Below are 23,687 nucleotides of genomic sequence, written 5' to 3'. Positions count from 1 at the left end.
TTTAAAGGATGTCAAAGCTCAGTTATACCCTTATCTAGGAGACAGCGTGTATTAATATTAGACTTCATGATTTAAGGAAAACTATTCCCGCTCTCAGTCTTGTGTGATTTGTTGTTTCAGGCCCCACATTTCAGTTCCTCTGCAGTCACAACACTGATGTTGAAAGCTACGGAGTCCCCCAGTTTTCCAAAGGGATGCAATTTAATGAGTACAGAAGATATATGCTTGATCTTCATAGGACATCCATCAGTATGTACTTCAGTTCAAATACTTGCAATGTTTACTGACAAAATGTAGGCACAAAAAAACAAAACAAAAAAAACAGCTGCGTTTGGCTAATCCTCCGCCTGTGGCGCCGGCACCCCGGGATCTAGCGCTAGATGGGGCGCCAGATTCTGTCCCAGTTGCTCCTCTTCTAGTCCAGCTCTCTGCTGTGGCCCGGGAGGGCAGTGGAGGATGGCCCAAATGCTTGGGCCCTGCACCCACATGGGAGACCAGGAGAAGCACCTGGCTCCTGGCTTTGGATTGGAGCAGTGCTGGCCGTAGTGGCCATTTGGGGGGTGAACCAATGGAAAGGAAGACCTTTCTCTCTGTCTCTCTCTCTCTCTCTCTCTCTCTCTGTCTAACTCTGCCTGTCAAAAACAAAAACAAAAACAAAAACAAAAAACAACCATAGGCACTATTCAGACTTGTATTCAGAAAATGGGCATGGTCTCTCCTATGATACAGGTTGAGCATCCTCAATCTGAAAATCTGAATTCTGGAATACTCTAAAGTCCAAACTTTTTTGAGGACTGGCATGATGGCTCAGGTGGAAAATTCCACTCCTGCCAATCAAAACACAGGAACACTGAAACTATAGTATAAGACTATCTTCAGACTCTGTGTGTATAAGATGTATATGAAACATGAATGCATTTTCTGTTTAGACTTGGGTCCCATTCATTCCCCCAAGATATCTCATTATATATGTGCAAATATCCCCAAATCTGAAAAATGTCTGGATTCCAAAACATTTCTGATCCCAAGCACTGCAGATAAGGATGCTCAACCTATAGGATGATATAAGAAAGTAAAAGCATCACAAACAACAGAAAGCCCAAGCATGATGTGCGTGGCAGGTGCAATGCAGACCTTGGGAACTGGAAGGCTGGTGGTCACCAAATCCTGCCTCCTGAACTAACTGAGGCCAACCTTGTCCAAGAACCTAGGCCTCTCGCTCATCTTCCAGTCTCCCAGTGTAGCCAAGTCACTGGGACACTATGGGGATCTCACTGCTGCCCCATGGGGACTTGCTCAGCCATCAGTGCAGCCTGACTATGCACAGTTCACTACTGACTTGGGCACACACCCGTCCTCGCCTGTCTTCCATCAACCTCCCTCCCCCCCCCACACACACACATGCACACACTGACCATCAGAGGGAATATCTCCCCACAGCCTTGTCGTCTGCCTCCTCTCCTCTTGCATGTCCACCCAAGCCAGCTCTTGCACTGTGTCCTCCTGGCCCCTGGTCTCCAAAAATTGCTCTTTTTAAAGTCCCCAGGGAGGTCCCAGGTCCCACACTCTGGGAGCAGATTTCAGTCCTCCTCTCACCGTACCTTTCTGTAGGATGCAACCCACTGGCCTCCCTCCCATTTGGACCTGGCTCTGACGGAGGTTTCTAGGACACCCACTCTCAGGTTTTCTTTCCAATCCTCATGCTTCTTCCTCTGTGTCTCCCCATTGGCATCTACAGCCTCCTCTTCCTCCGGGCAACATTCTCAGTTCAATGCAAGCACGAGCCTCACAAGACATGGATAATAACACAAATCCTATCCGTATCATATGGTGTGTGTGTCAGCTTGTGTACATCACAGTCAATATTTCTTTCAACCTTCAGATCAAACTTAAGAGGGAAGGACTTTAGCTTTCTCTATTATAAACAATACTAATTTGAAGCAGCTGCCAGGTGAGCGTGGTAGCACAGTGGGTTAAGTCATCACTCAGGATGCCTGCATCCCATACCAAAGTGTCTGGGTTCGAGCCAGTGCTCCATGCTTTCGATCAAGCTCCCTGCTAAAGTGCCTGGGAGGCAGCAGATGATGGTTCAAGTAGTTGGATCCCTGCCACCCAAGTGGGAGACCCAGATGGAATTCCTTGGTTCCTGGGTTTGGCACCGGCTGTTGGTCCAGCTCCGGCTGTTGCAGGCATTTGGGGATTGAACCGGAAGATTTAAGATCTCGCTCTCTCTCACACTCTGACTTCCAGATAAATAAATAAACCTTAACAAAATAAAGTAGTTGCTAATTACTGAGTAGCCAGATATTTTAATATATTTAATTCTCAAAAGAACCCTACAATTTAAAAATTATATCTACCTAGCTTATTTCCTATAAAGTTCCTTTACAATACAAAAATCATAGGCATTCAGCTTCTTTATTTCAGATTATTTCATATCCGGCCCCTGGACACTGGAGCTCTGCAGGGCCTCCCACAGCCCTTACCTCCCTCCACGCCACTCGGCCCTGGACCACGCACATGGCTACTTCAATTCTCAGCCTCCTCATAGTCTCCACTTCCTCCCTGCTTCCTGTGCACCTGCGTAACCAAACACCTTCCCAGCAGCTCTGCGGGCTTCCCCTTGGCCTTCGCTCTCCTCCCCTCCAGCCTGTGTGCCCCCAGCCATGCTCATGCCTTTGACTAAACAAGCTCCAAATTTGTATCTGTAGTGCCCGTGGGCACCAGGGCAGAAGGTGGACTTGACTGGTCAGTTGGTTCTCTCACCAGGCTGCAAATGCAATGGGAACACAGGTGCATAACAGATAAATGCTGCATGAAGCTATAGGTCAATAATCTTGAACACTGGTATTCTCACTTGACTTCATAAAATACAGCACGATATCAGAGAGTAGGAACCCAGGGGAAGTCCATGAGAGGGACTCCGATGACAAGAATGGAGTGATTTCTACTGAAATATCCAAGACCAGTGTACTTGTCTCATTCCAGCGAGGGAAGAGGCACAGGTGCCCGGTGCAGTGGTTAAGATGCTGCCTAGGATTCCCACATCACACAGCAGAGTGCCTCCCCGGAGTTCCGACTCTGCTTCCCACTCCAGCTTCCTGCTAAGGGTATACTAGGAGGAAGCGGTCGTGGCTCAAGGCACTGGGTCCCTGCCACCCCCAGGGGAGACCTGGATGGAGTTCTGGCTCCTGCTTTGACCTGACCCAGCCCTGACCATTGTGGTCATATGGGGAGTGAGCCAGTGGATAGATAGAAGGTGTCTCTCTCTCCCTTTAAAATCAAATAAGTATTTTTTAAAGGTAGGGAATGGGGAAGGGGAGGTAATAAAAGAATGAAAACTGAATACTCAGGAACTACAGAGAGCCTGGACAGGGCTAGTTCCTAGGCAGCCTGGATCCAGCCCCAAATCCCACGTTTGCTAGCCCTCCTTCCCCACTGTCCAACACATCACTCAGTCCCTCTCGTTTGTCTCCATGACAGAGGTCCTGCCCCCTGCCAGCAGGATTCTCCTCTGCTCCTGTCTCCTCTCCCGACACCCTTCTCTCCCCAGTGAGCCCATTCCAACCCTCACATCTGGTCCCGCCCTGTCCCCTGTGATGTGAGAGCAGCGGGGTGGCACATACTAGGCCTCTCAGCACTGCACACAAGATCCCTGGAACACCCAAGGCAGCCCCCACCCACCCATCAGGTCTCCTGCGGCAGCCTGGATGTCCCCCGGCAGATGGACACGCCCTTCGTCCATGCTGCCCAGGTTCTGTGCCCACTCCGGGAAAAGCATTCCTGTCCAGAGGCCACTCACCCTCAGGTCTACTGTGCACTTCAGATGTGACTCATGTCACAAAGGACTGAATCTCCCATTGAGGTCTCTAGTTTCTAATATTTATTTTTCTGTTCATTTTTATTGAAAGGCAGAGACAGACAAGCCAGGACTTAGTACTGGGAACTCAGTCCAGATCTCCACGTGGGTGCTGGGGACCCAGCACTTGAGCTGTCACCGGCTGCCTCCTGGGGCGTGCATTAGCAGGCAGCTGGCATGGAGAGTGTAGCTCGGAATTCAGGCAGATCAGTATGGGAAACAGGAAAGTGATTTGCTGGTACACGAGGGAAAGCTTCTGAAATCGCCTGAACCTGTTTGAAGTATGTTGGAGTAGCTGAATCGAGTATTTCACCCTCACTGATACGGGCTGCAAATGTGCAGTCAAGTTTGAAGACTATATATATATCTAATTTATATATATATAATTATTATATTACATATAATGTATATATATATAGACTATATATATATAAAGCAGAGAGAAAATATCTCACGAATATTTTTACGTTCGATTAGATGACAAAATAATGTTTTTACATATTGGATTAAGTAAAAATAGTTATTAATACACGTGTTGCCTATTTCTTTTTGTGTTTTCAAGGTGGCCACTAGGAGGATGCAAATGCCATAGGCGGCTTGCAGTTTCTGTCTGAGATAGAAAACTAATCAGAATATGAGAAGCCTTCATAAAAAAAGTTCATGGAAAACTGAAATCAAAACATGGGTTTATTTAGGTGCAAAAACATTCTGAGATCCACACAGAGTTTCTTCCTGATATGCATTTTCCAAGAACATTTTGAAGACCCTTAGCAGATGCTGTCTTTAATTAGGAGTTATAATAACTATGTATTATACCTACGGCCATTTTATATTTGAGGTAACAGTGGCTCAGAGAAGTTAACAGTTTTGCCTATGTCACACAGCTGCTCAGTGACCAAGCTTGGAATCAAACCCAGATGAGGCAGACATGAAGGCTGGCACTCCACAGGGTGCTTTCCCCCTGAGCCATCATGCAGTCTCCCTGTAGACCAGGACCCTAATTTTCCAACCACTGTACTTGTCACAGAACTTAGTGCTGTGTCTGATAAATGACGGGCACTTCATCAGCAAGGCGTGGACAAGGGGACCCATGCATGAAGGTCAAGAGCCGACACGAGAACGTGCAAATCTCCCGTGCGTTCTGGCTGCCACCATGAGCCTGCTGGGACAGCCAGGCAGGGTGCTCACAGCACTGAAGCTCTGGCTGGCTGTCTCAGAGCTATGCTAGGTTTTCCTTGGGTCCCTGTCAAACACATGCAAGACCCAGCTGGAGTTCTTGGCCTCTGGCTTCTGCCTGGCTCAGCCTTGGCCTTTGCTGGTATTTGGAGAGTGAACCAGCAGATGGATTCTCAATCCCTCTCTCAAATAAATTGGAAAAAAAAAAAAAAAAAAAACCTTTTCAATCTCTCAATGTGGGTCTATGAGAATATTTTTTTCTGTGTCACTTGCACCCTCTTGTGGTTCCATGTTGTAATATCAGACTTGGACTTCATTTACATGAACTTAATCAATATTTATAACTGATATTTGTACTAATTCATTCCTACTTTAAGACTATGCACGGGGCTGGTGCAGCGGGCTAATGCCCTGGGCTGAAGCGCCGGCATCCCATATGGGCACCGGTTCGAGACCCAGCTATTCCACTTCTGATCCAGCTCCCTGCTATGGCCTGGGAAAGCAGTAGAAGATGGCCCCAGGGCTTGGGCCCCTGAATCCACGTGGGAGACCCGGAAGAAGCTCCTGGCTCCTGGTTTCAGAACAGCACAGCTCTGGCCGTTGTGGCCAATTGGGGAGTGAACCATCGGATGGAAGACCTCTCTCTCTCTGCCTTTTTTGTCTCTGTGTAACTGACTTTCAAATAAATAAATCTTTAAAAAAAAAAAACAAAAACCTAAGGGCTGGACCCTCCCTAAGTCTAGGTCATCTCAGGCATATGAAAACCTACTCTTCTCATTGGTTCCTCATGGTCTCTACCTTCGGGGCTCCAAGCAGATCTCAGCAGAGCCATGCAGGGCTCAAGGCACAGACCACAAGGAAGGCCCACACTCCACGAGCAGCTTCCAGGGTTTCCACCTCTGCCTCCTAGAACCCATCAGCATCTCCCTCACCAGTACGATCGGCTTGGAGCCTCTTGCTCCATTTCTGACACCAGAAGCAGAGCTGGTGCTTTGTACTGGGATGCTTTATCCTTGAGTGGCAGGTGCATACCAGCCAGGCCATTGACCTTGATGGGCAGTTCATGAAGCCAGTGCAGAGCAGTCTACATTGGGTCTATATTAGACCCAAGATGGGGCTGCCTGCTAGGCTGAGCCCCTTACGACACATGTTAAGTGGGTGCATGGGAACTTCCTAGAAGATGGCGATAAAAAATGAACTTGACTTCACAGGGCTCGCACTCACCGCGGCAATTTTTGGCAGTCACAGCGTCTCCATAGAACCCATCCGCACACTGCTCACAGTGGGGGCCGGCCGTGTTCCCGATGCACTTTAGGCATTCCCCAGTGACCGGGTCACAGTGACCAGGCTCCGAGGGGTCCACATTGCCACTGCAGTCACATGGCACACAGGCTTCCCCGGGCACCGTTGGGTTTCCATAGTAACCGTCTGCGCATCTGTACCGGAGATTGAGGGTGGGATCAAAGAAAGCAGTTGCTCAAGACATTACCCAACCCTGCCCCCCCATCCAGGGACTCCCCGAGCAGCTAATAAATCAGACGGCCTCTGCTCTGTGGGCCTGACTGTGAAAGGACGAAACCCCACGCTCAGCCACTCACAGATCGCTACCCGTGGCGATGAACTGGGACAGCATCCAAAATGAGACATAAATCAGCCACCCGCGGCAGGGCCAGCTCTGACCGGCCCTGGCCACTTGGGACGTCACTCTCTCCCAAGCTCAGCCAGGACTGGCCGCTAAGACTTACACCCAGGAAGGCACAGCTCCAGCCCCCAGGTGCCGGAAGAGGACTCTTAAATCAAACCAGCCGTGGCCTTTGCTAGGCTGGAGGAAGGGTGTGCAGAGCGTCAGGGCTGGCCCCTCGCTGCTTCCTGTGGCTCCCGACAGCTCCTATCAGCTCCAGGAAACAGAGCAGCATCCTCCAATTCCCCACCAGGTGAAACAGGTGCACTGTTCTTCTCTATGAACGTGTGAAATAATTACACACGGAAACGCCAAGCCACACTTCACTTCACTCTAACCGATAACCACATGGGATTGAATTTTTGAACTGTGTCAATGCAGCCTTTAGAACCTGGGACAGGATGGGGTTGGGGGGAGGGGCAGTACCTCTCACACCAGTCTCCCGTGTAGCCCAGTGCACACTGGTCACAGACCATGTCCTCGCCGTCATGAAGGTGGCAGGTGGGGCTGAAGCTGTCAGAACATTAGAAGTGACCACCATGTTCTAGTGAACAGGGCTGAATTTCTAAATATTTTAAATGCTGCATTTCTACCACCCCAACGAGCAACTCCTAGCCCAGACCCTGAGGACTCTGCCACCCAGCACCCGCTGTGAGCGGCTCCCACCCCCAGTCCACATCACTGGCACACAACACTCACCGCTGCTGCTGCTCCGAGCCTCGTCCCACTGCCTGCGTGCTTCTCCCCACCTCTGTCTGAGCTAATCCGCACCCAGCTCAGCTGTGGCTTCCTCCAGGAAGTCTGCTTAGATGCTCCTGGCACTCTGCGCTCCTCTGCTCAGGTTCCATAGCGCTAATGCTTCCGCCTCTGAGGAGCCACGCCCACATGGCAGCAAGAGGGAGCGCTTCCCACACCCCGCCATCAGGGGGCTCTACCCCTCCATAAGGACCCCAACTGCTGCCTGGTCTCCCTTCAAACGCTGTTCCTGAGGGTTCTATCACTATTACTATTATTACTATTATTATTATTAATGTTGTTGCTATTACTATTATTATTATGGAGAGGCAGATACACTGAGAGCGCCCTCCCAGTAGTTAACTCCCCAAACAAATGCAATAGCAGGGACTGGGCCAGGCTGACACTGGGAGCCATGAACTTAATCCAGGTCTCCCACATGGGTAGTGGCACCCAATTACTTTAGCTGTCACTGTGACCTCCCTTGGTCTGCATTAACAGGGAGCTGGACTCAGGAGCTGGAGGTGGGAATTGAGCCCAGACCTCTGCTGTGAGGATGTGGGCATCACAACCAGTGTCTTAACCACTATGCCAAATGCCCACCCCTGTTCCTGAGTCTTGGGGAGACCAGCACCCCAGGATTTCCTCATGAATTACCCTGATGACATCCTTCTTATACACTGGAGTTTCCAATAAAAATCCCTATGGGAAATTGCCGGAGAGAGAGCAGAGAGGAAGAGCCCGACTGGTTAAACCAGAGAGAGAAAGGTTTTTCAAACCACTGGCCTGCAGGACGTGCAAGGACAGTATGTCCCCTTCCACCTGCTCAGGGCCATCTGCAGTCCCCCAGCAGGATGGGCAAGCCCACGAGGCCATGCACAGTGCACCCTGTTTCTTTCGCCTGGAACGTCCTTCCCTGCTGCTCAGCAGTCAAGTCTGAGATGACAGCGAGCTCAGAGTCACCCCTAGAGCAGCCCAGGCAGGCCAGCACTGCTTGTCCTGTCCCCAGCACCTGGTGGACAGGTCTCCCCATGGTCATGACCTCACTGGGAGCGCCCAGGGCCAGCAGCCACAGACAGATCATTGGCTGCATGCAGCACCTTCTGTGACACTCAGAACAAAGCAGGCACTTAACAAATAGGACCAGAGCTGTGGCATAGCGGGTAAAGCCGCCGCCTGCAATGCCAGCATCCCATATGGGCACCAGTTCGAGTCCCAGGTGCTCCACTTCCAATCCAGCTCTCTGCTGTGGCCTGAGAAAGCAGTAGAAGATGGCTCAAGTCCTTGGGCCCCTGCACCCACGTGGGAGACCTGGAAGAAGCTCCAGCCATTGCGGCCAACTAGGGAGTGAACCAGCAGATGGAAGACCCTCTGCCCCGCCTCTCCTCTGTGTAACTCTGACTTTCAAGTAAATAAATAAATCTTTTAAAAAACACAAATAGTTGTTGAACTAACGAATGAACAGATCTTTCTCATTTAGCCTCATATTTGCAGTTTGGACATTAGATCAAAACCTCAAAACCCCAGTGTTGATATTTTATTTATCTCTGTATTCTCTGCACCTCCTTGTTGGAAGGACCTGATGTGTACTTCTGAAAGAACTGGAGCCCAACATTTAACTAAGAAGGAAGGAACCCACCTACGGACTGGCCACCACACACCCTTTCTGGCATAGCTGAACACAACAAACTTTTTAAAAGAAGATAATCCGCCTCTCCGCCATGAATCCCAATCACCACCATGCAAAATTCACTCTTGCTGCACGCAACTTCTTGGTCTGGAGACACCAGAACATATCCCAGTGGGAATCTCAGCCACGCAGGGCAGCATTCCCGGGAGGAGGTATGAGGCTCACTTGTTGGAGGCGGTGGAGAGAGGGCAAGCGCAAGGCTGGCAGTCCCCAGGAGTCCCTCGGGACGGCTCCCCGTAGAAGCCAGGCAGGCACTGCTCGCAGTGGTCGCCGGTGGTGTTGTGTGCACAGGTCTAGGGTATAGGCAAGGAAAGAGGCATCGGCTTAGTTTCCTTTGTGGATTTTCAGACTCATGTACAGACCACGTGAAGTTCAAGTGTTAAACCAAGATGAAACGCTAAAACAAGTCACGTCACCCTAACTTCTAGAAGGAGGCATTACCTGTTTCAGAGCAACTAATAGAAAAAAAAATACCATTTGTATAATGGAGACACTGAAGACCATGCACCCTGACCATGTTGGAGGCACTGGCACTAGATTTGCCCACCTGGAGGGAACAGCTAGAAACCTGGAGCAAATTCTATCAGGCATCTGGTTTCAGAAATTGGGTGGAGAGTGGAAAAGTCCAGAAAGCAGAGTCCTAGGGCCGCACGTCTTGCCGCCTGGAGACACTGGCCAGGCGAGGGGAGCCCACACGCAGCAGGGCGATTCTGCTGAGTTGTGGAGACACGGGGCAGAGTTTGAGGGGGCTGCATCAGGTGGATTTGGGCAGAGTCCTGGAGCTTCAAGGAGTAAGCCCCAGAAAGCTGCACAGAGGAGCCTTTTGAACAACTACTGAATACTCAGCTGCTCTTGTGCAGAAGGAACCCACGTGTCCAGATAAAAGAAATAAAATGAGAAACCCAGAATCATACAGAGCGGAGGGACACTAGGATTATCCACCAGCCAATGTGGGGAGGTGGTGAGCAATACCTGGATCCAGGAAACACCTCTTATTACTAGGGTTCAATCTGTCACCCAGGAAAGGGTCTACGAGATCCGCCCTCCCAAAGCTGAGAAACACACCTTGAAACAATCGAGAGGACCTGCACTCACTGAACTGCCAGTCAAACTTCTGAGTGCTTTAAAGGAAAGCAACAAAACCCAGAAGCTCTGCAACAGGAAAACATGCATAGAACAGCATTCACCACACAATCAAAGACTCCTGGATAGCCTTCCAGGGGCCGCGTCTGGGCAAGTCGAGAATCCCTGGATCCAGAGCGATGAGAAGCAGGCAAACAAATGAACCTGTGGGGAGAAGGGTGGGAGGAGGGGTTCTTGCTCACATTAGGATGCTGCAGACCACTGAGAAGTTGGGGGGTCCTCAATTTGGAGGGTCACCCACTTACAAACATGGTAGCACTAGTAAGGCAAGAATCACCCATGACAGCCAACTAAGGGGAAGTGCCGAGGAGGAATAAGGCACTTGCACATCTTCAGGGATCTTCCTTAGATAGCTTATTAATTGTAAAAGGCAAGAAAAGCAAGTATATCATGGAGAAATGGACCAAGACCTTGGCTGTGTAATTGGAATTAATGCCACAGCAGGAGACAATAGGGCATCAGAGGATTCCACAGGTTCTCTAAGAAAGACACATCCCTAACAAAATACTCTGGCCTGAAATTCTACCCAGGAGAAAGCATCAAAAGAAGCCAAAATGAGAGACGTTCTATTAAAAGAATGTATTCTTCAAGATGCCAATGTAATGAAAACTAGAGAAAGGCTGTGGAAATATTCCAGGTTAAAGGAACCGAAAGAGAAATGATGATAAAAATGCAGTATCTGATCCTACATGGGGACCCATCGCTGGAGGGGAAAAATGCTGTACAGGACGTAAGTGGGCCAAGTGGTGAAAAGTGGATGGCAGATTAAAGAAGGAAGAGGTTGGCATCAAGTTTCCTTCTGCTGATCAGTGCACTGTGGTTATAAAGAGAACATGCTTATTCTCAGGATACATGCTGGGAAGTAGTTACAGGTAAGTGGCAATAGTGAATGTAACTTAATCTGACATCCTTTAGAAAAGCTTATTATGATTTGATAGAACCACAGACAGACAGTGAAACTAATAATGCAAACAGGGAATATGTTAACAACAAGGGACTCTGGGTGTTCCAAATGCCATCCTTCCTGCTATAGCTTTTAGGTCAATTTAAAATCATTTGCAAATAGCAGGATTGAAAAACATAGGGGGAAAAAACTACAAGACACCATGAGAAGAAGCATAATACAAATGTCATCCATTTTCAGGAGAAAAATCAGTTAATGGAAACATACCCAGCTGACGGAAACATAACAGAGCTGATGGAACTCACAGGCATTTTAAAAGCTATCACAGACACACTCAAAGATGGACAGGAAGCATCGACACAGTGCTGAGAGAAATGCAAGATATAAACAGGACCAAATGGAGCTTCTCAAGCTAAAATACAGATCCAGAATGAATACTGAAAGGGGGAGCCTGACATCAGATTAGTTATCACAGAAGCAAAGACCAGTGGAGTTGAAGACAGCAGTAGAAACCCAAACCTGAGATAAGAAAACCCAGCTTTAGTCATCTGTGGGTCAAGGTCACGTGCAGCGGGACCGCCAGGAAAAGAAGGAAAGGAGAAGAAGCAGAAAAGACATCAGATCAAAAGTTTCCCAGGTCTGGTAGCCACACACCTACAAATTCTAGAAACTCAACAAGCCCCAGGCAAGACGAGCAGAAAGAAATCACACCCTGGCACTTTGTTCAAAGCCAAGGACAAGGAGAACATCCGAAAAGTAGGCAGTGAAACAAGACCGAACAGCACAAAGTATTACTTAGCTAACACAGACCACCAACTTCTCACGTGAAATCATGCAAGCCCCAACCAGCGGAACGTTAAAGTACTAGAAGAAAAACCTTCAGAAGTGGAATTTACAATTGAAGGCTAGGTCAGGCCACTCTCAGCTACACAAAAGAGAAGAGACTTCGTCAGGCCGCAGACCCGCACAAGAGAAAGGCTGAAAACAGCTCTGTCGGCTGCGGGAAGACAGGACAGGTTGAATATCTCTTTATCCAAGATGCCTGGACCACAGCATTTTGGAGTTCAGCTTTTTTTAAAATTTCGGAATATTTGCATATACATCATGAGATATCTGGAGGATGAGACCCAAGTATTAGCACAAAATTCATTCATGTTTTATATACACCTTATACATATAACCTGGAGATAATTTCATACAATACTTTTGACAATTTTGTGCATGAAACAAAATTTCATGGTATGGAGTTTTCCTGTTGTGGCATCATGTTTGCACTCAAAAAGTTTCAGATTTTGGAATATTTGGGGTTTCAGATTTTGGGTCTGCAGACTAGGGCTGGTCAATTTATATAGCAAACAAAATGTGCATCAGAAATGACAAACACACACACACACACAAGATGGAAGACTTTCCCCTGCGTTGGAAACATTTCTTCGGACAGGAAAATGAGGCTGGGTGAGGTGGCTGGGAAGTGCGCAGGAAGAGCGTGCTAAGGGCGGGGGGGTATGTGCAGTGCTGAGCGTCTGGGCAGGTGCAGGGCTCGGAGACACAGGTCTATTCTGTGCACACTCCTGAAGTTCCTCTTTCTCGCTCACTCAGCCTTCCCAGCGCCCAGCCCTGTGCTCCACGCCACAGAGCTCTCTGCAGCCACCCCTCCCCAGCCCCTCTGTACTCACTCCCTGAGCACCCACCTGTGCGTGCTCTCCTCTGGGTGTCTGCCTCCGCTGTCAGTCCCTTTACATCCCTTCCCTTAAAACTGCTCATTTTAGGCAATGTGTTTGACCACTTTCACCCAGCATTTAGACAGTCTTCTCGGTTTCTAAACTACATAGGTTTCTGTAATTCCTGGGCTTGATAAAGCTTCCCCCATAGCGTGGAGCAAACTCAGGACTATGCACTGCTCAATCACATCCACTTAACACAGGATTTCATTACTGAAGGTCATCCTAGACCAGCGCTTCTCGGTTCTCACACAGATAGCGACCACCAGAGACAGATCCTGACCCTGCAGGTCTGAGATGTGGCCTGAGGTGCTCCCCAACCATGGCCACAGTGCTGGTCCACACACAATAATTTGGGCAACAACATCTGGGGCCCTTTCTTCCCCCCATCTCACCAAATGACCTCTTTGATAGTTACATCAAAATGCAGCCGGCCTTGGTGAATGGCTACAGGGTTGAGCCATTATGGAAGAAGAACATCTTCTCTGGGTTTGAAAAAGAAAGACCTTGGGGCCCAAAGCGTGCACAACCCCATGGTTCCTGCCTCTCTTTCCTAAGTGATGCTAAGCCACCAGGAAACGAAATCAGCTTCTCATTGGAAAAAGAGCATGGAGAGCTCACAGAAAGAATTTGAGACGGAGCAACTGGCAGCTTCCTTCTAACAAACTGTGAGTAAGGAGTTAACTCCTGGAAGCCAGATGACAAGTCCAAGGCCTAGGGCTCTGTTCTGCACTCTGTGCTCTACGTGACTACACAAAAGGAAGAATTCCAGGATTCTTTTTAAATGGAACAGAAAAAAAAAGCAAAGTTAAAGACTTAAACGTGCTATTTTTATTCTCCCTCAAATCCCCATCTAAATTCTTTTTATCTTCACCCCTTGCTCAAAGAACACTATATGCTGAGTATCTTTTATCCAAAATGCTTGGCACTTTCTATGTTTCATTTCATACGTAACATTTCTATGTCTCAGGGTTTGGAGTTTTTCAGATTTTGGAACACAAAGCACTTCAAAAAGTTCGTGGAAAATGGAATTAAAAGTTAAGTTTATTTTGGCCCAGAAAGTTTATGAAATCCATGCATCATTTTCTCACAATAAGCATTTTCCATGAACTGGTCAAAGACCTCTCTTATCTGCATGGATTTTACAGTTGAACATCCCTAATCACAAAAGTCTGAGATCAGAAACCAGGATGAGGGCCGCTCAACCTACAGCTGTTTAAAGGGAAAAAACAGTGGCTTTGCAGCAGAGAGCGACAGACGTCTCAGCTGGGTGCCCCGTGAACGTCCCCAGGAGAAGACAGTGACATCATGCACCTCCGGACGTCCAGCCACAGCGTGTCACCTCCATGGCCTCTCCCCCAAGATGCCAGCCCTAGCTGAGGGACAGCTCCACAGCCTGCCTCCTGCTCTTAGAAAGTTCCAGAGCCACAAAGGCCAAGGGCAGGTTGCACAGCTGTTACAGATCAGAGGAGACTAATGCGACAAGGCCACGAAATGCCACATGGTGCCCCAGGTTTGGTCCTAGAAAAGGAAATGGACGTGAGTGGAAAAACTAATGAAATCAGAATGTAGCTTGCAATTGAGTTAAAACATTAATTTCTTAGCTTTGAAATTGTCTTCTGGTTATGCATGATGTTACATTACAGAATGCTGGGTGAAGACTACCAGGAACTCCCTATACTATTTTCATAATTTTTCCATGAGTCTAAACTTATTTCCCCCAAAATGTATAAAACTATGAAAATCATAATTGCTTATCAAAATCAGGGCTTTTAAGCACAATTACTGCTTAGCATTTTCACTTTGATATGAGTATACATTTTTGTAAATGTGTGTTCATAGCAGCATGAGAAATCTATTCTTTCAAACCAGCTGTAGATAGTCACAGCTGGCAGAACCATGGCCTGCCGACCACCCCTGAAACACAGCAGGAGGCCCCTGAGAAGCTGGCCTGGCAAAACCAGATGGCAAAGGGACAGAGGTGACAAAGCAACAGCCTCCGCGAGCCCACGGAAGTTGTATGCTCCAGGAAACCCATCGCAGAGGGACCACGTGCGCCTGCACACCTTTACTTTCAGCAATTCCTACAGCCCCTTTGCTTGCAGAACAAGGAAATGAACAAAGAACAGAACGAGAAGCTTCTACAGAGAGCAGGCACAAGCCCGGGCATCAGGGCATCAGGTTCTGCACAGGTCTGGTAACGACTTGTGCCCAGCGCTGTGGCTTGATCACTCTCTAGGACACAGCAGGTACATTTCCCTGGCTGGGAACAGAGCACAGCTGCTCAGCATCTGCCCCCAGCCCAGCTGAGGGCAGGAAATCCAGCAGAACCCAGAGGGTGGCCCGGCTTCCAGGCAAAAAGGCCTAAGAGAATTCCTGATTGAAGTTCAAGGCTCCGTATAGGCCCCGAAGTTCATTCTCAAGATGAACCGCGTACTTGTTCAGCTCTGCTTCAGCTCATACTGCGTGGAAGAGGCACTTGTTTGCAGTGTTTATCCAAACTAACTAGAACTTGAACATTGTGCACATGTAATGTGTCACATGTACCCAATATTAAAAATACCAGCACTTTCCTTAAGAAGATCCCACCCATTATACTCAATCAGTGGACAACATTTTCTACCATTATATTGCTTTATAATCTGGCTAAATATTTTTCCAATTTTAGTATATGTGCTGCCGAAGCGAGCACTGGCTAAATATTTTTCATAGTTCTAATAAAAAAAAAACTAGAACAAAGTTATATATTCGCTTTCCGCTATAGGCTGAGAATCCACGAGAATCAGAAGTGTTTTGGTTTTGGGTGTGTTTGGAATTTGGAATATCTGTGTACACATAATGCTATCTTGGAGATAAGGCCCAAGTCTAAACATGAAATTCATGTGTTTCAAATGTGCCAAATCCACATAGCCTGAAGGTCATTTCCCACTATCTTCAGTGCGCCTGTGTTTTGTCTGTGACCTGTCCTGATGAGGTTAGGTGTGGAATTTTCCACTTATGGAATCACGTCGACACTCCAAAAGTTCCAGGTGGTGCAGCATTTTGGATTTCCAATTTTCAGACTAGGGATACTCAACTTCTATCACGGGAAATGTCCCAAGACATGAACTTAAATCAGTACATGTCCTTTGGAGTCTACAAGGTCAGGGCTATTCTGTGGATGAAGCATTTTTGCAAATCACTTCTGCACTCTCAGTGGCTCTGGGCAGGCAGGAGGAAGCCCTCACAGTTTCAGTAATAAACTCACCAAGCAAACGCCGTGAACGTCACACTCCACTGCATGGCCATGGCACTCACAAGGCTGGCAAATGCCGCCGAAGAGGATTCCATCCACACGGTAGTAGCCAGAGAGGCAGGACTGCAAAAGAAGGGTGGGTGACTGTGCTGGTGAACGCAACCCCGTGCAGGACGCAGGTCATCATTGCCAATAATTCTGTACAATAAAGCACTCCATTTCCCATGAGCAGAGAAATGTGGGGTTTTTTTTTGTTTTGTTTTGTTTTTTGCTTTAAATGTCTTTATCAAAGTATCATCTACAAGCCATAAAATTCAACCCTCGTAAGCGTACCAGTCTTTGTTTTTCAGTAAACTTACTGCGCTAGGCAACCATCACTGATTCCATTTCTTTACTCAGAGACCTTTTTAAAGGCAGAAGCATACACACAGCAATGAATAGCAAATGAATTAATTTATAATGGCTTGACATACATCTTCATGGTATTCCATGGCAATGTCCTGGCCATTTAACTAGTGTTTCAGTAAAGGGGATTTTTTTTTTACCCTCTTGACTTAATTTTTCCCCCTTTGCCTACAATTTGTTAGAGGTTGCCAAGAAAGTATTCAACTACAGATCTGTATCAAACTGCTTCAGTTTTTTTTTTTTTAATTTATTTGACAGGTAGAGTTATAGACAGTGAGAGAGAGAGAGACAGAGAGAAAGGTCTCCCTTCCATTGTTTCACTCCCCAAATGGCCACCACAGCCGGCACTGTGCCAATCCAAAGCCAGGAGCCAGGTGCTTCCTCCTGGTCTCCCATGCGGGTGCAGGGCCCCAGCACTTGGGCCATCCTCCACTGCCCTCCCAGGCCACAGTAGAAAGCTGGCCTGGAAGAGGAGCACTGGGACTAGAACCTGGCGCCCATATGGGATGCCGGCGCCGCAGGTGGAGGATTAACCATGAGCCACGGCGCTGGCCCCACTGCTTCAGTTTTCATTGAGCAAAGGTAACAGTGGCCGACATGCTTTCCGTGGGCCATGTCTGGAGAGAGAATGTGAGCATTCTAGGATGCCACCCCCACGCACTAATCCATTGAGTCCTCACGACAACACTGAGAAGCAGCCCCTCTCCTTACAGACAGGGAACGTGGGGCACAGGCAGCACCATGCCCAGCGCGCCCTTGGAAGCATTCATTGTCAGGTGTGCGGGCTGCCAAGGCCATGTCCACAGTGAGCTGCCAAGGGTTCCAGCAGCAAGGAAACATCTTCAGAGAGCAGACTTGGGAATGGGGGCGTGGGAGGAGGGGGCCTGAATGTGGTCTTTATTCTTACAAGAATTCCTAAGAACATTTTAATTATACAAATGTAATTTGCATACACTGTGAGAGTCCCCCAGGACTTCCACCCAGCAATGGTGGGACGGGGGCTGCTGTGCAGGTGGACATGGACCAGGCACCTGCCCAGACACCTGCATGGCAGCTTACAGTGCTGCCAGAATTCCATTCCCTACCAGTAGCTGCTCATTCTTCAAGTCAGCTTCTAAGTCGGGGTTTGATCAAAGAATGAGCTGTTGTGCTTAACTAAAATACTTCAAAATGTGTACAGTCACTATTGGATCCACAGTTTGCACTTGTAAGTTGGAAATGTTTGAAAGAAAAATTGCATTTATACTGAAACCATAGACTTTTGTTCTTGTCATTATTCCCTAAACAATAAGTATAAATACTATTTACACAGTGTTTACATTGCACTAGGTATTACAAGTAATCTAGAGAAGATTTAAAATACAAGGGAGCACGTGTGTGGGTTAAGCAGACATTACATCATTTTATAAAAGGGACTTGAAGCATCCTTGGATTTCAGTGTCTGCAGAAGGTTCTGGAACCAGTCTCCCATGGACACTGAGGGATGACTGTAGTGACCTGTGTTTGCTTGAACCACCATTCCATGCACTTTTACCCCATTTCCCTCTAAAATCCCACAAACTCAGAGCGCCCTAGGAAGTGGCTGCTCACTGGTGCCTCTCCCATTCTGGCTTCTGCTGCCCAGATTTCGCTGCTCCATACGCCTGTTCTCCTATTCTCATATTCCAGATACTGAGGTGACCTTGGGGTCCTTGACCCATTAAGCACTATGCACACAATCCTCCGGACCTACAAATATTTTCCAGCCCTAAAAATAGTTGTTTAAGGCCTAAGAAAACTTAACTGGTTCTAAAATAGCAAAAACAAAAGAACCCTTCAAAATCACTAAAATGGGAGCATTTAATTAAATATCTACATCAAGACATTAGTCTGACTTTATTTACTGCAAAGTTTTATGGGTGATAACAATTCATTAAAACAAAATATAGGCTAAACTTTTTCACTTTTTAAATTGATTGCCACGAAATAGGGCCAATGACAAATGTCTGTGACCATCACGTGGGAGGCAGGGTCCCATGTGGTGAACTGGATGATGACGTTCAAATCCCCGTGTGTCCACTTCCCAGCTGTGGGGGTGTATTAGTCAGCTGTCCATTACTTCACTAAAACACTTGACAGAAGCTGCTTCTGAAGAGGGGGCCTTTTTAGCTCCTGGTTTGGAGGTTCACAGCCAAGATCAGGCAGCCCCATCAGCCTGGCATCTGATGGAGGCTGGCAGTGGCACTACAGGTGTGCAGGAAGAATCTCGTGGTGAGCCAGAAAGGAGAGAGACACAGGAAGCTGGTGCACTTGTATGACTGACCCTCGTGACAGAACTGGAGGTACCCCCTTCCATGACTGGAGACTCCTACTCAGCCCACCTCCTCGATGCCATCATTAGATCAAGTCAGTCCATCAATGATCAGCATGAACCTACTAATCATCAGCCTAAGAATCTGGGAGTTTTCAACCTCTGCATGTGTTGGGGAGCTGAATTTGGTTCCAACATGACAGTGGTCAGGTTACTCACTCTCACTGCTCAGCTCCTCACCTTCAGAACAGAAAGCATCTGGAATACCTGCTACCACAGCTGTTGTCAGGATTAAAGGGGTACTGGACAGAAAGAGCTTAGAACAGTGCCAAAGGCATAGGGACTTCTCTGTGGGAGACAGTTCTCATGAGTACTTCTGTCCAAATAGTTTCCACAGATTTTCACCAACAGATCACTTTCACTGATAACTGCACGTGCATTTTCCCACCCAGCCATCCGTCGGTATCTGCAGAGGGATTGGTTCCAGGACTCCTGCAGATACCAAAATCCACGGATGCTCCAGTTATTCATGCAAATGCTGTAGTACCTGCACTGAGCAAACGCACAACACCCCATGTACTGTAAACCATTCCAGGTTACCTGCGATGCCTAATAAAAGTAAATGTTAGGTAAACGGTTGTTATACTGTATTGTTGAGGGGAAAATGACAAGGAACAAAAAGTCTGTACATGTTCACAACAGACACAATTTTCCCCTCAAATATTTCTGATCCACGGTTGGTTGAATCCACAAACACACCAGCAGATGTGGAGGGCCAACTGGACTTCCTGTGGAAAGATGGCCAAGATTCATAAAATGTCTCTAAAAATGGACCTGGCTTGGGTTGGTGCTGTGGCACAGCAGGTCAAGCTACCACCTGAGATGCCGGCATCCCATAAGGGTGCCGATTTGTATCCACTGCTCCGCTTCTGAACCAGCTCCTGTTAATGGTCTGGGAAAGCAAGAGAGGATGACCCAGGTATTTGGGCTCCTGCCACCCATGTGGGAGACCCGGATGAAGCTCCTGGATTCAGCCCTGCTCAGTCCCAGCCATTACGGCTACTTGGGGAATGAGCCAGCGGATGAAAGATTCTGTGTGTGTGTGTGTATGTGTCTGTCTGTCTCTCTAACTCTGACTTATAAATAAATAAATCTTTAAAATAAGTAAATCTTGGTCATGGGCAGGTGATTTGTAAAAGTTCAATTATAACCAAATTTAATCATCTTTAGAAACGCAAAATGTGGGGCAGGTATGACATGCTTCGTAGTGACTAAGCAACAGAGCAGCACAAAGTCAGGTGTTTCCAAGTGCCCCAGCCCACCCTTGGCAGAGGAATCTGATTTCTTCAAAGAACGTGACCGCCAATATTCCTACAGCCTAAAAAAGTCTGAGCTGAACTTGGCCATTCCAAAGTCAAATCTCCAACGTGCATTACGTCACCTTCAGGGCACAGAAGGAAGGGAAGACGGCAGGAAGGCAGGAAGAGAGGAGGAGCAGTACCTCACAGGAGGTCCCTGTGTAGCCCTGGGGACATTCACAATGTTCCACGTCCGTGGCTACTGCCAGGTCAATGGCGTTCGGGCTCGCCGTGTCCAGAGAGACAGAATCCAACCTACAAACAGAGGGGGGTCATTGTGGGACGCACACACTTGCAAACAGCTGCTCACATCTCAGGGAAGACGGTTCCCCGCTGTTGGAATACAAGCAACGCGGTGATGAGATTTTTATCAATAAGCAATGCTTTTCCAGCAATCTGCTTGTGGGGAGCCATTGCCATTGTATGGAGAGGCCCTCTACATCGTGCAAAAATGCACTGTTGTCCAGAGACCGCGGTGCTAGGGTCTGAGGCTACCTCTTCAGAGCTGAAGCCAGTAGGGAATTATCCCATCACTAATGCAGAGATTATCCTTCAAGCTATTACACTACGCTTGCTTTATTTTCCTTTAAAGACTGATTTATTTATTTGTTTGAAAGGCAGAGTAATAGAAGACAGGGAGAGACAGAGAGAGCAACAGAGATCTTCCATCTGCTGATTCTCATTCCTCAAATGGTCACAATGGCCAAAGCCAGGAACCAGAAACTCCATCTGGGTCCCCACATAGGAGGCCAGGGCCCAAGTACTTGGGCTATCATCCTGCTGCCTTCCCAGACGCATTAGCACGGAGCTGGATAGGAAACAGAGCATCTGGGATTCAGACTGGCACTCTGACAGGGGATGCAGGAGTCACAAGAAGCAGCTCATTCACCTGCTGCACCATAACCCTGGCCGACTATGTTTGCCTCAGCTGCATCCCGCTTAAGGCTTTGCCAGGGAGTGCCAGAAACTGCCCCAAAGTAAGAAAATGGCCAAGCATGGACGTATAGATGGTGTAAGTCCTAAGACCATTAATATCAGGAGGATAAGAACCAGATATAACAGGGTCCAGATAACTGCTAACTCATTAGGTTTTTCTCAGAAACCCCCTTGGAAGTGTCTCATGCTAACACAATCTGTCTCCTACTAGAAATATTCATCTTGAAAAGATATTTTCATATCTGCAGTAAACATATATGCATCAAAGCAGTTTTCAAGACACATCCAGTTCCTTTAGCTATGACCTTGAAATAACCAAAGTACATATGAATATATTCAGCTTCAAATGCATCACACTGAGGACACGAGTGGCATTCTTTCATAGCCAGTTCTTCCCTTCCAAGCACGCACCTGTAAAGAGCCGTTTTGGCAGAATTGTAGTTGGCCCTGATCAGGAGATGTGTCACATTGGCCAGGACGGTCATCAGCTGGTCACGATCGATCTCCCTTTTGTTATTAAAATCTCGGAAGTTCTCTGGCACCAGTCTCACCACGTTGAAGTACTCTTCGTAGGGTTGCAGTGACAGGCCCTCAGCCTGTGTGCTGACAGTGAGTCCATTCCCCTAACATTTGAAAACAAGATGAAATACATCTGTCATTCCATTGAGCTGTCAAAAAGTGACATTACATTGGAATCCAGCAACCTGGTTAGGTTTTCGCAGCAAACAGGCAACAATGCATGAAACTCTTGGATCACAGTTGTCAGTGAAAAGGTGTTTCACTGTGTTAATAAGGCAAAAGTGCACTTCGCTGGGGTCCAGCCACGCAGGAGCCCGCAGTTACCATCAAAGCCGCCCATGTGACATCCCTACCCTTTCATTAAAGGCAGGAGTAGACAAAGCACATACAGTGAATGAGCCTCCGACTTTCACAGAATCTCTGTTAACAGCAGCGCTCTCCCTGCCACAGGCCGTGGAAGCAGGTGCACACGGCTCCCGATGAGACAACACGACACACTGGAACCCAAACGGGCCATACCTGGGCATCCCTCTGGGTGAGCCTGAGCTGGGCATTTTTGTGGGAAGTGAGGATGCACCAATAGGGATGGGGATTAGAACCACAATGGCAATGATCTGCACCCACACAGCCACGCACTACCTAATCCACTCATCCGAGGAGGCAAGGTGTCATGGAGAATACAGGGACTGACAAGGTGGAAGAGTAGTTTCAAGGTCAGAGTGAAAAAGCATCTCCCTTTTCAACATGGAAAGGCGAGCGCCCCCTGGTGATGACGGGACAAGCAGCACGTGCCATCCAGAGGCAACTCCAGAAATGGGCCCACGCTCACGTGGCCTGGACAGGGCCTACAGAAGCCGAGCACTGCTGAAGGGCCACCCTGGCCTTGCCCGCCTCGTGGGGTCAGCCTCGCCCAAGCCACTTTTGATCACAAAACTAACCTCACCTCTTCAAGCCTTAAGCTCTGAGGCGAAAGCAATACCATGGGAAATTACCTTAATGATGACGTCAGCATGAGACATGAGGTCACTGTCCATGGCCTCCATGGGAATATCATATGAGACTGTGTATTTCAGGAACCCGCCGAAAGCAGTCAGCTGAAATGGTTAAGGCAGAATGAACACCGGCTAGGAATATAACAATCACTGTCCCTACAAGAGGAAGTGGCCGTGAGGCTCCGTGAACCCTTGGCTTAACTGCTATCACCAAAGGCAGGCAGGGCATCACTGACATGTACAGGCGAAAAAACATGTGTTCCTTCTTACAGCCGCAAGGTAAATACGTTCCTATAGACTTGTGTTCGTCACACCATGGGCGCTTATTTCACCTGAATATTTTAGGAGATGAGGAGTTTGATTCAGGATGACAACCTCAGCATTTTGATTTCATTGCTCTGCTTGCAGAGAACAAGGACCGAGTTTGATCTGCTAGTCCAAGGAAGGACTGAGAGTCCGCATACCTAATCAGGTATCCTTTAATGTAAAATAGAGATTTTCTTTCCGATGGGTGTGTGACAATAGAATGTTCAGAATTCAATGTGGCACCATTAAAAACAGATCTAGGATTAGAATTTGCTGGAAAAATTATCATTTTCAAAAAGAGGTACTTTGGGAAAACGTAAAAGACAAGTTACAAAATTAAGAGACGGCCATTCAATTAAATGGTGATTCAGCATGATGTGAGCGTGCTTTGCCAGGAATACACCACGCCTTCAAAACAAGCCACAGCCTGGCCGAGGCGACTGGGGAGCTGCGGTGTTGAGACAAGGGGAACACCAAGTTGAAGAGACCATCAGTCCTAGAAACCAACTTTCCACATTGAGGAATCACTGCCTTCATTTTTGTTAAAATGGAAAACAAAGTATCCTTTCTGTCCCTACATGTGAATTTTCTGTAATTGACAACCTGTCCTGATCCCCAAACCGAGGGAACAGCACAACAGCCCCATTGGCAGGAGGAACCTTCCCCAAGCAGCTGCCATGAGCCAGGCCCTCCATGGAGCCCCAGGGCTCCAAGCCGAGCCTATGGAGCGGGGCTGT

At 47.9% G+C, this 23,687-nt stretch overlaps 1 protein-coding gene across 1 annotated transcript in view; it reads right to left on the bottom strand.

The window, feature by feature from the left end:
- Nucleotides 1–23,687, bottom strand: part of LAMA1 (laminin subunit alpha 1) — a 170,511-nt gene that overhangs the window by 73,480 nt on the left and 73,344 nt on the right. Inside the window, exons 13-19 of the mRNA XM_062201378.1 lie at nucleotides 22,645–22,746; nucleotides 21,545–21,756; nucleotides 20,341–20,452; nucleotides 16,157–16,267; nucleotides 9,307–9,434; nucleotides 7,143–7,229; nucleotides 6,260–6,471 (exon numbers count right to left, since the gene is read on the bottom strand). Of these exons, the coding sequence (XP_062057362.1) occupies nucleotides 6,260–6,471; nucleotides 7,143–7,229; nucleotides 9,307–9,434; nucleotides 16,157–16,267; nucleotides 20,341–20,452; nucleotides 21,545–21,756; nucleotides 22,645–22,746 (964 nt within the window). The remainder of the gene's footprint in view (nucleotides 1–6,259; nucleotides 6,472–7,142; nucleotides 7,230–9,306; nucleotides 9,435–16,156; nucleotides 16,268–20,340; nucleotides 20,453–21,544; nucleotides 21,757–22,644; nucleotides 22,747–23,687) is intronic.

This window comes from Lepus europaeus, chromosome 9, assembly GCF_033115175.1.
Source record: "Lepus europaeus isolate LE1 chromosome 9, mLepTim1.pri, whole genome shotgun sequence".
In the NCBI taxonomy this organism is placed as follows: Eukaryota; Metazoa; Chordata; class Mammalia; order Lagomorpha; family Leporidae; genus Lepus; species Lepus europaeus.
The sequence above is the reverse complement of the archived record's forward strand: the minus strand, read 5'-3'. Positions and strand labels throughout refer to the sequence as shown.